The following is a 14780-nucleotide window of genomic DNA, read 5'->3' on the forward strand; positions in this document are numbered from 1 at the left end:
CCCGGTTGGGGGGCCCGGTTGGGGACCCGGTTGGGGGGCCCTCTTTGGGGCCCCGGTTGGGGGACCCGGTTGGGGGGCCGGGTTAGGGCCCAGTTCGGGGCCCAGTTAAGGTCTCCAACCGGGGCCCCAACCGGGGTCTCCAACCGGGGGCCCCGACCGGGTCTCCAACCGGGCCCCCCAACCGGGCCTCCAACCGGGGCCCCCAACTGGGGCCCCCAACCGGGCCCCACAACTGGGCCCCCCAACCGGGACCCCAACCGGGGCCCCAACCTAGGCCCCAACCGGGCCCCCCAACCGGGCCCCCAACCGGGGATCCCAACCGGGGCCCCCAAGCGGGGTTCCCAACCGGCGCCCCCAACCGGGGCCTCCAACCGGGGCTCCCAACCGGGGCCTCCAACCGGGGTTCCCAACCGGGGCCCCCAACCGGCCGGAATTGATTTTAATTACAAATTTAATTGCAATTAAAATCAATTCAATTGAAATCAATTGCAATTAAAATCAATAGCAATTAAATCAATTGCGACGCGTCGCAATTGATTTAATTGCAATTGATTTCAATTGAATTGATTTCTTAATCTGATTGAATTATTGATTGAAATTTAATTGATTAACGCCCAACACTGCTAGTGCGGAGCTATGTTGATTGTATTGTATACGTTATTATTATTATAGTGATTTTTGGGGATTTTGAACAATTGGCATTGGCAACGCTGATTGTATCGAATGATGTGACTTAATATCTAAGGTTTACCACCTCCACCAGATCTTTTAGTATTCTTTACTTTATCCATTTTGCATAAACTCTTACAACGTCCAATAGAGTAAAAACCCTAATTGTAGTATGTTTTTAAATAAAATCTACTGAAGACGCGCTATAACGTGTTTGTCAATAAGTACAAACACTACAGAATGTCTATAAATTAAATATATCTAGAATAAACTTAAGAACACTAGTTTTTAGAGTATTAATAGGCTTTACTGGATGTGTATAGAACAATTTTACTAAAAATAATCAGTTGTTCTACAGATGAACTTAAAATAAGGACTATAAGAGTAAATCTTAAGAGAGATTACACTTAATTAAGTTGTTTGGTATTGAGAAGGTTTTAAAATTTGGACTTGAGTGAAATAAGTCTATAAGAACAACTTCTTTTTTCTAAAACCATTTATAGAGAACTATTATCTAAATCTATACCATATTAAGACTGTTTATAGATATAACAGTTTTAAGACGTTTAAAGTGTGCTCCTTGGGAAGCCAAATAATTAACTTTGTAAAATAGTGACATACGGGTGTACACAATACCGAATTGATTATTTTGGCATGATGAAGCAAAGTTTCTCGCGCTTAATTTCAATCTTAACTTAAAAATGAAGTATTTTCTTCCTGAAGTAATTCCTTTGCGCTATGATATGGAGTTCTTCTAAAAGCGTGTCGACAGGGCTCTCAAAGTCTGGCAACGCGTAGGCAGCTCATTAGATTTTGCAGATGTCCATGGGTGACGATGATCACCTCCCATCTAGTAGCTCGCTTGCGTCCCTACTTTACATAAAAAAAATTAAACTTCTATCAAAGAGGCTGGAAAATAGATGATGTTTCAGCAATCAATAATACTCCGTTATTTTGATCCTATCAATCAAAAACTGATTTTTTTTTATTAGTAATTTTAATTGACACTATTTAATTATGAATGAACGTAGTATTTTTATTTTATTATTCTTGATAATAAAATAAATGAAATAAAATATTAAAGTAATGTAAATTATTATTAATAACTGTTCTGCATAAAATGATTTGTGTTTGTATACTTAATAAAAAAGCCGTGCGTGGGTCTGTATCGGTATTTTGTGGCAGAGCGACACTCAAGAGGCCAAAGAGCCGCATGTGACTTGCGAGCCACAATCTGCCGACCCCTGTAGCAGAGTAATGAAATAAAGTCCGGGTATATTACCTAGAAAACATAACCAGAACCATCGAGTATATAACCAGAAATAGAGACGAAGTAAGAGCCATCCATTCCTGGCATCTCATTAGTCAAATGGTATTGATATCACTTTTAAATATCAACTCTCGTTTGCTCTGAAATCACAAATTAGAAACCTGAAATAGTACAGCGCCAACAACTGACCTGTGTGCCTCCAAAAATTCTAAAAATATTCTGTATTTATTGTAATAAAGATAATATCTCTAACAATGGGCCAGTTCCATTCGGTGGTGTGGGAAAAACAGCAAAACATCTAATTACAAAACAAACGGAATCACATTACATCGGTAAAAAAAAACAACAACTAAACTAAAATTTTTCAATGTCGTCAAAGCTGAAGTTAAACTGGTCGATTTGAGAGAAACAATTGGCTACACCCGTCTATTGTTTCGAATTCGGGCTGGCCAATCGGGGGTGCAGTTGTCATCGTAATGATATGGCAGAATAGTTTTCAAACAAATTAAAGGACATTTCGTATCTATGTTTGGTTATATGCTCGATGACCAGAACCTAATTAGAAAAGTTCGTATTTCAAAGTGGTCCTATCGGTAATCGAGCGCTTATAGTGCTAGTCGTTTTGCTATCGAGTTTTCGAAATTTTATTTCAACCAGTATAATCTTTTGCTTTTACGAACTATTGTCTAATTTGTTGCTATTTATTGTTAATGACATTTCATGTTCTAAATATAGTTTATTTTTTTATCAGTGGTTCAAATCGCGGTGCTGGCTCAGCGTCAGGTTCCAGTAGTGGCGCGAGTGGCGAAGGCTCCAGTGGCGGCGGCACGGGTAGTACTGGCCCCAGAGGCGATAAATCGCATAGGTTTGTATTGAAGTTCTTAATAGTATCTATTCGCGACTAACGCGCTTTATTGACGTCGTATATTCCAAAAAAAAAAAAATACAAATCTACAGTACGTAGAAGGTGATTCTGTGAGTACTATTTCTGCAGTTTAATACGACAAGTCTACAAATATTGTTGCTCTTTTTTTACACTACTAAAAAGTGAAAGGGTTGACAATCTTTAGATATATTAGTTACGGCATCGACTAATAACACAATAGGACTGTAATCGTGATACAAGATAGCGTGGTCGGGTATTTAGTACCTATTGGTAGACCAGATATCGCGACGAGTATACCGTTACAAAAATAGCTATTTGTTATTTTTGTAACTAATTTGTTTTACATTGGCCAACTGCTATTTATCAAAGCTACTCTTAGGCCGCGTCCAAATTAGCCGCTGTTAGAAACGCTGCAGCCGCGCGACTGTCGCGCTGCTGAAATGGGACCAAATTTTTAGTGATGCTTTATCTTTCGACTTAGTTACGCGATGGATTCTGACGAATAAACATTACTTTTACCTAGTTTTTGGGGCACACACTTCATAAATAGGTATTAAAAATGACTCACCTGCTGTACGGTCTGTCTGTACAATTTAGTCAGGAGAAGTCGTCTGCTTACGTCGGAGGTTGAGTCAGGAATGCCCTCGTCTTCCTTTGTTAAAGAAAGGAAGATCGGTCGGCGTCGTTTGTCCAAAACAAAGTCGGTCTAATTTCGAATTCCTGTCAGTCAAATAAATCTGTCTTTGTGGCCTGTCAATCTGGTCATCTATGGAGGCTGGACGCGACACCTGCTATGTTTTTTTCAGTTACACTTTCAGTAACATAATTGTCAATAAATTTTAGGCATAAATTTTCCCATGCCTTTTTTAAATTCCAGTCGATTCAAATAACTGGCGGAACTACTATTCCATATTGCAGGGTGTTGTTTTACATTCTCTATAAATTTTTCGATTCAATTTTCATGCATCGTGGTTAATTGGAAAAATTAACATGTACACCTCACTTTACATGGCCATCAAGATATATAATAAATTACCTCAACATATTAAAAATGAACAAAATTTAAAAACATTCAATAAACAGATAAAACAGTATTTAATAGATAAAAGCTTCTACACACTTTACGAATACTTGAATGATAAATAATTATTAAAACATTATTATTTAGGTACCTATCTTTTAAATCTATTGTAATTGCGATAAATATTAGTAATAGAAATGTTTAATTGTTAAATTTATTAGTTTTAAGAGTAAAATATAGCCCTCTACTCTACATTTGCAATACCTGAATAAAGGGTTACTAAGTTATAAGCACAAATTAGCATAAGACCTACTATGTATTAATTGTACACTTAGTTGCAAATAAATACTTGAATACTTGAATACTTGAATACTTGAACCGTGACTGCAATCGAGCTTGACTGCAGCGCGACAGTAGCGTGGCCGCCGCGCGGTAGCAGCGCCTCTAGAAATTGTATGAAAAGTGACAGTCCCGTGGCTGCCGCGCAGCTGCAGCGCTGCTGCAGCGCGTCTCACAGCGGCTAATTTTAACGCATCCTCATGTCTAGTGATAGCAAACAAATCAATTAGATGGCGTTTATGGCACATATTTTTTATGGATTGTGCTGGCTCTTTTATTTTGTTTTGGATTAGCGCCGTCTACCCATATTAGGGAGCGTTAATTTATAAATTTGTATGTTAACACACAATGCTATCTATTGACAACCATAGTTTTCAAATTATTTTTGCTCATGATCAATATTTCAATAATATCACAAGGAAAAACCTCACTTATACACATAATATAAACTATTTCCAGCCTTCCGTATCTGTACGCCTTCAGAGCTACGATCTTGAGCACTGGAGATTAGCAGTCCTCTTGAGTTATTCGTCCATGATTACGGTTAGGAATGACTACTTTTACTTCGAGCTATTAATTCGATGTGCACTGTTGAAACTATTCGCATCCTATTTTGAATTAAATAACCTGCGTATTGCAGACAATTAATCGACTGCATTAGAGGCAAGGACACGGACGCTTTGCTAGCGGCGGTGTCCAGCGGCGCGGTAGACGTAAATTTCACGGACGACGTGGGCCAAACGTTGCTCAACTGGGCCGCTGCGTTCGGCACCAAGGAAATGGTCGAGTTTCTTTGTGAAAAAGGTTGGTTCTTACACATTATTATTTTGTACTTTAATTTTATTAACAAGCATAAAAAGCCATGGCAGCCTAATGGTTTGACCTACCGCCTCTCATTTAGAGGGTCCTGAGTTTGAATCCGATGTTACATCTCTGAGTTTTCGGAATTTATGTGCGAAATTTATTTTTTTTCGTTTCACGAGCTTTTCGTTGAAGGAAAACATCGTGAAGAAACCTGCAAAGGAATTGTGCCCGCATGGGTACTACATCCCAAGCTCTCTCATTGTCAAAGGAGGTCTGTGCCCAGCAGTTGGACTTTATAGGCTAATTATTATTATGTTTTTATTAATAAGTCCGTAAATCGTGATTAGCTTTAGCGTTGAAGATTCGACTCAGTAAGTTGATGGTACCGATGGGGCACTCCGGGAATAGTTGGAGTTATTAACCACAAGAATATCATCATTGTCGATGCGACTAACTGTGTTGTCAATGCAGCTCGAATGACCACTGTAACGCACAAGAGTCTATTTCCATAATAGGTGCCGATGTAAATCGTGGCCAGCGCAGTTCATCTCTACACTACGCGGCGTGCTTCGGTAGGCCAGCCATTGCCAAAGTGTTGCTGCGGTACGGTGCCAACGCTGATCTCAGGGACGAGGACGGAAAGACTCCACTTGATAAAGCTAGAGAACGTCACGATCAAGGTATGCAGATATAATAAATTTAACGTACTTCATAGTCATCTGTAGCCAAGTCATAAAGATTGACATGTTTGTTTTATTATTTATCAATCAGCTGTTTGTATACCAGGACGCCATTTTAATCCACTTATAGCGAAATCGTTGTCGCCCACAAGCACAGATTTGATCGATTTTCATTATTTTTGAAATGGTTATATATGTCTCATTATGGTATTCGACATCGGAAAAGAATGTATTTTGTTATTGTGGAAGGTAAAATAAATAAAAAGCAGGCCTAGTGGGAGAAAATAGTAATATCATTTTGTATGAAAATCAATCGCGACGCAGTCTTTGTTCATATTTTATTTTATTGTATTGCATATACTAGAAAGTAATTTTGGATTTTTTTTCTTCTGTTAAAAACGCAAATGTTAGATTGTATGATTGTATAAATGAAGAATAATATAACAGAGACTAAGAGTAATAGTACTCTTCATTCAGCTTCTGGCAACCTGGAATTTTAAATTTTGTTAATAAAGCTCAAAATTCTGTGTACAAACAGAAATTAAATACTTTATTTTTGTTCAGGACATAGAGAAGTAGCAGCGATATTGCAATGTCCTGGCGAATGGCTCGTAGTTGGCAATCACGATTCCCCAACCTCGTCCAATGAAGATGACTTTCCCGAAACTGGTGACAAAGAAATGGCTGCTGTATACTTAGAGTAAGTTCTAATATATACAATGCATAACAAGCTTAGTTCTTTTAGTATATATAATTGATTATGTAAACTTGTGTATGTTAAAAAAAAGAAATTTTCTTAATAGCACATTAACAATACAAAATTGTAGTGTAGTTGTGTGTAGTAGTTAATGTGTCTAGTTATTGCATTGACTTACAAATAAATGGACGACGGGTCTAATACAAAAACCACGAAAAAAATGTCCCAAGGCAACCTATTCGAAATTTAAATTGTTATGTCATCGCAGTATCGCGCTGTCCGTAGAACAAATGAAGACTAAAGCGGAGTGTCGCGCTCTGTATACGATTTTAGCGCCTTAAAAGTGCGGACACTTTTTAGCGCGGACCCGACGTCCATATAATTGTAAGTCAATGAGTTATTGTAATAAAAATGTAGTTGTACTATAGGAAAAAAAAAACTATTGTGGCTGGTGTGTGTGGGCGCGTTGACAAGCAACAGGATTGTTAACAGGGTGCCTTAGATTTTATCTTTATGTTTAACAGGCGGCTGGTGCCAGTGTTCTGTGCACGTTACCTCGGCGCAGGCGGCGCCGGCGTCCGCCGCGCGTGCCTGTCGCTTGTGCGTAAGATGGTACACTATGCACCGGCGCCGCTGCTGCGGGCTCTTTCCACGCGCGGCACGGCCGCGCTCTTGACGCAGCTCGTCGCTGCGGTTATCGACAACCTCGTAAGTTTTTTCCTTGCTTATGTCACACAGGTGTAAGCCGCTCAAATTTTCTTACGTTGCTCTTACCACTTGACCCCCGTAAGTGAGACTTCTCGAAGTTTTTTCGGGCGGTTTGTGGGAGAATCATAATTTTAAAACTGTGTTCAACCAATGTAAAACTTTAATGTGGACGCCCGTTGTATCATTCGGGTCAGTGTGGCATTAAGGTTTGTTGTTTGTTGCTTCATGTTATGTACCGACTTTGAAGCTAATCTTTGAGGTAACTTATTTTCTCACAAATACTGTAGTGTACGTTCTGCAATTTTACAGTCACTAAATCAGAAAATGGTGGCAGTGTTTAAATATCCATTAGGATTTTGTTACTTCGTCGTATCAACCTAATAATTTTAAAGTCAGTAAAGGTCTTGCAGTGTCTTTATACTTGTCCCTCGGATTTTTTTCCCACTAGTGACATTTACAAGCTAACGCCACAAACGCCAGAATGAAACAGCTACTCCATATGGAATCAATAAGTAACATAGTTGGTATATCAGGGCGAGTCGATGCCGAGGCGCTCGCAGCCGCGGTACCTGCGCAGCCGCTATATCCGACCGCCAGCGGTAACGTTCCGATGGTGTGATCCCACCGAGTGCTGCTCTAGCGATTAACTTGCGGCTCTAAACATTCCTTTAACCTCATCGACCAAACCCAAAACTTATTCGACGTTCACAAAACTCCTCTGCCATTTTGATACACCCAGACTATTTACACGGCCCACTTCACATATCATGCATCATAGGACATAGTGTATTAGTGTGTTCACAGCTCACACTGATGAGTTACATCTCTGTCTCATTTGTAATTTGAGGATAACTTTTTTATTAGAAGTAGAGCTTGTGAAAGAGTTCATTCAAGGAAGTACCTTACCTATTTTTTCCGCCAAGCGGTAATGCGAGCATTACTGCGTTACTTCGTTGATAACGGGCGCAGTGGCAGTGCCCCTCAGCTCTTTGCAATATAAAGTTCTGAGTGGCGCTGCACCTGATATGGACAGGCGTGTCGCTTACCACCAGGCGAACGATTTGTTCGTCCCGTCTTTGTTCACATAAAAAAAATATTTGAGACCTGTATGTATATGGGGTTGATACAGTACGTTACATATTATTCCGAGTGTTTCCTGTTAAGATAGTAAGGTACAGGCCCACCGCTTAACTGAGTCGGTTTACGTAACAGTAATGTCGCGCTGCACACTGGATAATTTCAACAAGAATAACAAGTTGATTGAAAAAATTGCCAAATGGCCTCTCTATTTATTTCCCTTATCAATGAAATAGTTTTTTTTTATTATCGTTTCACATAACAACAATTGACTATTTTGTTATTAAGTTTATTGAATATTACGATATTTGACCTTCATGTTAATCAATTATTTTTGTGAAATTACTAGTTTGTTATAATTATAATTATTAATACACATATCGAACACTAAGAAACACCTTTACATAAAGGTATCATAAACCAATAACAAAGATCTGCAATAAACACAGAAAAATTCGTAAGGTCCCCTAGTTCGTTCCGTGTCTTAGTTTGCATACCGTCTGGCACGGTTTGCCCAAAGACGCTGGTTCGAATCCAGCCGGATCGATGGAATTTTTTCTTAGTACTCTTTCTTATCTTTGTATTAATAAATATAAGAATTAAATAATTTGATGGGCTCTTTGTTCAATCAATTTGTTGTTGAATATCGTCAGAAAAATCTCTTTGAAATTATCTCGTGTGCAGCGTACACGAGATAGATATAGCGACATAAATGTTACGTAAACTGACACTCGTCTGTGATAAGTAAATAATTTGTAAGAATGGAATTAACAATTCTGGCAACTTGTTTTCCTTCATTCGCAACAGTCAATTGCAAGCACGTGGCTTTTTGTTAAAACATATCACAACATAGCCGTCGTTAATGAAAAACTGTTCAACAATATAAAAAGCCGCTACTACGATAGTAGCGGTTCTTAACGATAACACAGGTTCCTTATTATTCTTTAACAACCAGCCATCTAAGGGTGAACTTTGATAATTATTTAAACCATGACACATGTTTAAACGAAACAAAACATTGGATTAGACAGAAAAGTTTGTAAAATTTAAATTCGTCTTTCCTTTGTTTAGAGCCGCAATGTTAGAACATTGTACGGATTTCATTATCGTAATCACTTATAAAAACGAGGATTCCTACCATGTTGCCAACAAAATGCTGAGCTTTCTAATTGCCATATTAGACATAGTCATAATCACAGTACTTAATATTTTTATACTAATAAACATACCGAGACCTGGTATGGAACGTTTCTTGTTCTTTACATGTATCACTTGATTTTTTAATGCATTGCATTTATTGTGAAGAAATCACACCATCGAAATTTACTTGCATTGATTCCTGGTTTTGTGTTCAATGTGTTAATATTCCTTTGATTGCTTTGTGTTGTCTTTACCTTGTAAAAATTGTATTTTTTCTGTGACTGTCACATCGCAGTTAGCATGTCTATTAGGGTACTGTATATTATAAATATTTTTTTGTATACCAGACAACTGTTGGTATAAGAATTGGTTGCTTATTTAATTTCAGTAAAAAACGTAAGTTAGCATTCCAATTAAGATTTTCTTATAAATATTTTTTATACCTGTGAAAATAATATGAAATTATTAAAAATAGGATGACGATGACGGCCACCTCATAGTACTGGGCATAGCTGAAGAGCTGATGGTTAAAGCGTCGGACATCTACTTGGAGCAGTTTGCAAGACTCGGGGTCTTCAGCAAGGTGGAAGCTTTAGCTTCCGCGCCGGCCTCTCTGGCGTCTTCCGACAGTGAAAATGCTTGTGCTGCAGGTACGTTTAGCGTGCGTTTAGACAATTTTTTTTTTTGCAGAAAATTGATTTTAGTGCTACGTTTAATATATTGTAAAGTTTAAAGGTTATTATGAATTCTCTTATTATTTGTCTTGGTGTAAAAGATATATAAATAAAATCATCTTGTATATCTATTACACAGCTCTGTATCGAAAGTATCTGGTCCGAGGACACCTGACGTAATTAAAAACTTTGATTAAAATGAATTATTTTCATCACAACATGAAAATATAATTGTAAATTGCATATTTACGTAATAATTTTTTTTATCAAAATTATAAATTAGTTGATAGATTTTTAGCGTGCAGCGGTAATTTAGAAGTACTGTAGTTAGTAGCAGTAGAGCTTGTGAAAGAGTTCGTCCAGGGAAGTACTGTCACCTTACCTATTTCTGCCGCCAAGTAGTAATGTAAGCATTACTGCGTTCCGGTTTTGAAGGGTAAGGGTGCTGGTGAAATTACAGGTACATGGGACTTGTCAACTTATGTCTCGGGGTGACGGGCGTAGTGGCCGTGCCCCTCAGATCTTTGCGATTTAAAGCTCTGAGTGGCACTGCAGCTGTTATGGACAGGCGTGTAGCTTACCATCAGGCGCACGACTTTTTCGTCCCGTCACTTGATATTATGAAAAAAAGTAGCTTTGTCCCGCTATTAAAGTACACTTTTACACAGTTATTTACTAATTTAATTTTATTTATTTATTTGAGTCAGGCAACTAATTAAATTTAATAAAAACTTAAGAAAATTGTGTGTGTAGGGAGTAGTGAAGACGCGATGTGCCTAGCCAGCGGGGTAGCATACTCTTGGGGCGAATGGTCCGTGTGTCGCGGACGTGACGCACTGTACGTATGGAGTGACGCGGCGGCACTCGAACTCAGCACCGGCAGCAACGGGTGGTTCCGGTTCCTGCTCGATGGCAAGCTCGCAACGATGTATTCTAGTGGTAGTCCTGAGCATCAGACTGATAATACTGGTAAATACACTTTATATTACATAATATGCATTTTAAAATTGACTTGTGTGAACTGAAAACTCTTGTTATATTTAGTAGAATATAACAGTTTATATCTATAAACTGTCATATTCTACGTATCGTATGTATAAGTATCTACTTATACTTATAATTATATATACTTTTAACAATTTTGCCAGTTGCTTTCTGGACTTTTTTGTGTCACAATTAATAATAACTTGTAGTTTTAATTGACAATTTTGTTTGTTACAGAGAACCGCGGCGAGTTTATAGACAAATTGCAACGGGCAAGAGCGTCAGTTAAGAATTCTGTACCTCAGTCTATTCTATCCAAGCCTGGGCCTAATAAACTTATTCTCGGGAATTGGGCCTTGTCTTGCAAGAAGTGAGTGTGTGCATCTGGTTTTTGAAATATCAATTTAGAATCTCTAAATTGTCCTAAATCGAAAAAAGTCTAAGTTTATTACTATTATAGCCATTGACTTACAAATAAATAGACGACGGGTCTAATACAAAAACCACGAAAAAAATGTCCCAAGTCAACCTATTCGAAATTTAAATTGTTATGTCATCGCAGTATCGCGCTGTCCGTAGAACAAATGAAGACTAAAGCGGAGTGTCGCGCTCTGTATACGATTTTAGCGCCTTACAAGTGCGGGCACTTTTTAGCGCGGACCCGACGTCCATATAATTGTAAGTCAATGATTATAGCTAATAACTTATATTCTTAGGGAAAAGGAGCTGCACATACACAATACAGATGGACAGCAGCAAACAACCATCCTAAGGGAAGACTTGCCAGGCTTTATCTTCGAGTCTAACAGAGGCACTAAACACACTTTCACAGCTGAAACATTTTTAGGTATGTGTATTGAATGCACCGAGTGTATAACTAGAAATAGAGACGAAATAAGGCCCATCCTTCCCTGGCAACTCATCAGGTAAATGGGCCTTATCACTTTTAAATGTCAACTCTCGTTTGCGCTGAAATCACAAATAAGAAAACTGAAATAGTACAGTGCCAACAACTGACCTGTGTGTACGTCTTCGTATATTCCAAAAATATTCTGTATTTATTGTAATAATGATAAGTTCTCTAACAATGGGGTAGTTCCATTCGGTGGTGTGGGAAAAACAGCAAAACATCTAATTACAAAACAAACGTAATCACATTTCATTGGTAATTAAATATGTAATTTTGCAATTACATATAACCCACTAAAGCAAAGCTCAAGTTAAACTGGTCGATTTGAAGTGAAACAAATGACTACACCCGTCAATTGTTTCGAGTTCGGGCTGGCCAATCGTAGCGCACTTGTCACCCTAACGATATGGCAGAACAGTTTTCAAACATATAAAATGACATTTCATCTCTATTTCTGGTTATATACTCGATGACTGCGTGTCTATTATATTATTAAATAGATGATAAATCTCATAACTACTAGACATTTTTAATTTGTATTCAGGAGCTTTTGGAAATCCGAAGATTGCCGATACATATTAAGAAATAATTGTGCTTTAGCACAGTTTTCTTCAAAAAAGTTGTTTTCATTTATTTCTTGCTCTATGTCGTGTTGTAAATAAGTTTTCAACAAAATTCTAACTCGATTTTATTTGTTATCTATCGAACGATGACTTCGTTTCTATTTATAACTAGCTTTTACTCCCGTCTGCGTAGCTAACAGCAATCAACTTTAAATTCGACCACTGCATATTTGCGAACACAATTTGAATGAAGCTTACATTAATTTAATTAGTAAGTTTTTACTGTAACGCGATACTTTCAATGTTCACAATAAGTATATTACGTTGTAAATTAGAAACCCCAATGGATTTTTTATTTTGATAGGTCCAGAGTTAGCAAGCGGTTGGGCTGATCGTAGAGCAGCGGCGGCCAACATTGCCAACGCCAGTCAAAGCAGGACTCGGCTCTCGGCTAAGACAGAGGCGTTGAAAGCTCAGGTAAAAAAAACAAACCTTTGGGTTACTTGAATAATTTTTCATTATCTCCTGAACGTCACTTCTTAGTATGAATCTAGGATTACGTTACGATTCATTAATAAAAATCATGTCGCGAGACTGTAGCACTACTTAATTTTCGTTTGTTCGTCTCTTACGTATAGGGGGATATTACTGCGTTCCGGTTTGGAAGGGTAAGGGTGCTGGTGAAATTACAGGTACATGGGACTTGTCACCTTATGTCTCGGGGTGACGGGCGCAGTGGCAGTGCCCCTCAGATCTTTGCGATTTAAAGCTCTGAGTGGCACTGCAACTATTATGGACAGACGTGTAGCTTAGCATCAGGCGCACGACTTGTTCGTCCCGTCACTTAATATTGTAGAAAAAAAATTCGCAATAAGGTCTATTCAGCATTTTTTTTTCAAATTATATTTTCTTAATTCCACAAATTTGAGATAGACAGTATTTGCTTTCATGTGCAATATATCCTTCCGTCTAAGTTTAGGAAGCCTATGCGTCTAATGATTTAACAAAACTAAAACAATCTTGCCTACTTGCTTGTCACTTGGTATTGTAAAACAAAAAAAAAAAAAATGGAATCACTTACAGGACCGTTATGTTATTGTTATAATGTATGTCTAGGTGGGCGAACGCGCTCGTGCCTTATATTCACGTCACTTGGCGAGCGCTGCTACTAGACAACCACGTCCCCCGGTTGCTCGACTCCGAGCTCTTCTTGCTCGAATGCAGCGACTAGCTACACAGCCCACTGGCGACTGGCAGCAAGAACTAAACGAAGCTTTAGAACAGCTATCTGAACTTCTCTGCGGAGATGAGTTGTTGTCTGCTTATGAACTACAGTCTTCCGGTCTAGCCCCGGCTTTGCTTCAAGTGCTATCTCCTCAAGCAAATGGTAAGTGTGAAAACTTGATCCTACTGGAACGTTGATTATGACGAGGTTCCTATCCCTATATAGAGACACCAGGATATGATGTGCTCGACTGGCACATTGTGGTTGTTATTTATTAAGAACGAAAATCGATTGGGAAATTGGGAACTGTATCCAAATTTAAATACTTTTATGTGTTTTGTAGGTTTTTAAAAATAAGTATGACTTACAAATGTGGTCAGGAAAGCTATAACAATGCATCAATGTCCATTTTTGATAGTATACATATAAGCGAATAAATAATTAATACAATTGTGCCTTAATTCCACATTTTATTGCCTAAGATGCGCCGGGCCAAGTGAATGAACGTGAGCGTATAGTGCGAGATTGGGTATCTCGTGAGTCATGCCGTTCGGGTGCAATAATGGTCGAGCGGCTCGTGAGCGTTCTCGAGAGCGTCGAACGGCTCGCCGTGCTGGCGGCCGCCGGTGCTGGAGACGTACCGCCACCAGCTGCTGGCACTCTGCATCATCTCACTAAGCGAATAAGGTACTACACACTTCTAAACTCAAATGATAAAACAATACTATCACTCTACATACACTCACACTACATATCTGCCGTCCACGTAGCAAAACACGGCTAAGTGACCAATGGTCAAATAACCATTTTAAACAGCAAACAATAGAGCACAAAATTCTCTTTTAAACAGTTGAAATTAGTTAACGTGTTCGACTTATCGGAACTTACCCTAACCATGCATAGTTGAAATGTCATTAAACAATTTCAATAGTCTAAAACTGGGTTATGGTTTTTTATGATATCTTTAAAAAATATTTTGTCGCTTACCCGTGTTTTCGCTAGCGGACAGCAGATATTTAAACTAACCTAGTAGAAAAAGTACACCCAATTTAATTTATTAACCAATTTCATTCACACCGCCACATCCACATACAAACAAACAATAAAATTGTCCTCTCATTCGCCCGCGCTCC

At 38.5% G+C, this 14780-nt stretch overlaps 1 protein-coding gene across 4 annotated transcripts in view; it reads left to right on the forward strand.

Moving 5' to 3' along the window:
• LOC113226817 (E3 ubiquitin-protein ligase Ufd4) overlaps window positions 1-14780 on the forward strand; it is a 46077-nt gene that overhangs the window by 13711 nt on the left and 17586 nt on the right. For all 4 annotated transcript variants that reach the window (XM_026459583.1, XM_026459585.1, XM_026459584.1 and 1 more), the window contains exons 10-21: window positions 2691-2804; window positions 4826-4989; window positions 5505-5669; window positions 6234-6369; window positions 6891-7074; window positions 9767-9941; window positions 10719-10934; window positions 11187-11319; window positions 11666-11796; window positions 12787-12899; window positions 13539-13809; window positions 14130-14334. In XM_026459583.1, the coding sequence (XP_026315368.1) occupies window positions 2691-2804; window positions 4826-4989; window positions 5505-5669; window positions 6234-6369; window positions 6891-7074; window positions 9767-9941; window positions 10719-10934; window positions 11187-11319; window positions 11666-11796; window positions 12787-12899; window positions 13539-13809; window positions 14130-14334 (2007 nt within the window). The remainder of the gene's footprint in view (window positions 1-2690; window positions 2805-4825; window positions 4990-5504; window positions 5670-6233; window positions 6370-6890; window positions 7075-9766; window positions 9942-10718; window positions 10935-11186; window positions 11320-11665; window positions 11797-12786; window positions 12900-13538; window positions 13810-14129; window positions 14335-14780) is intronic.

This window comes from Hyposmocoma kahamanoa, unplaced genomic scaffold, assembly GCF_003589595.1.
Source record: "Hyposmocoma kahamanoa isolate Upper Pololo Valley unplaced genomic scaffold, ASM358959v1 202, whole genome shotgun sequence".
Taxonomy (NCBI): domain Eukaryota; kingdom Metazoa; phylum Arthropoda; class Insecta; order Lepidoptera; family Cosmopterigidae; genus Hyposmocoma; species Hyposmocoma kahamanoa.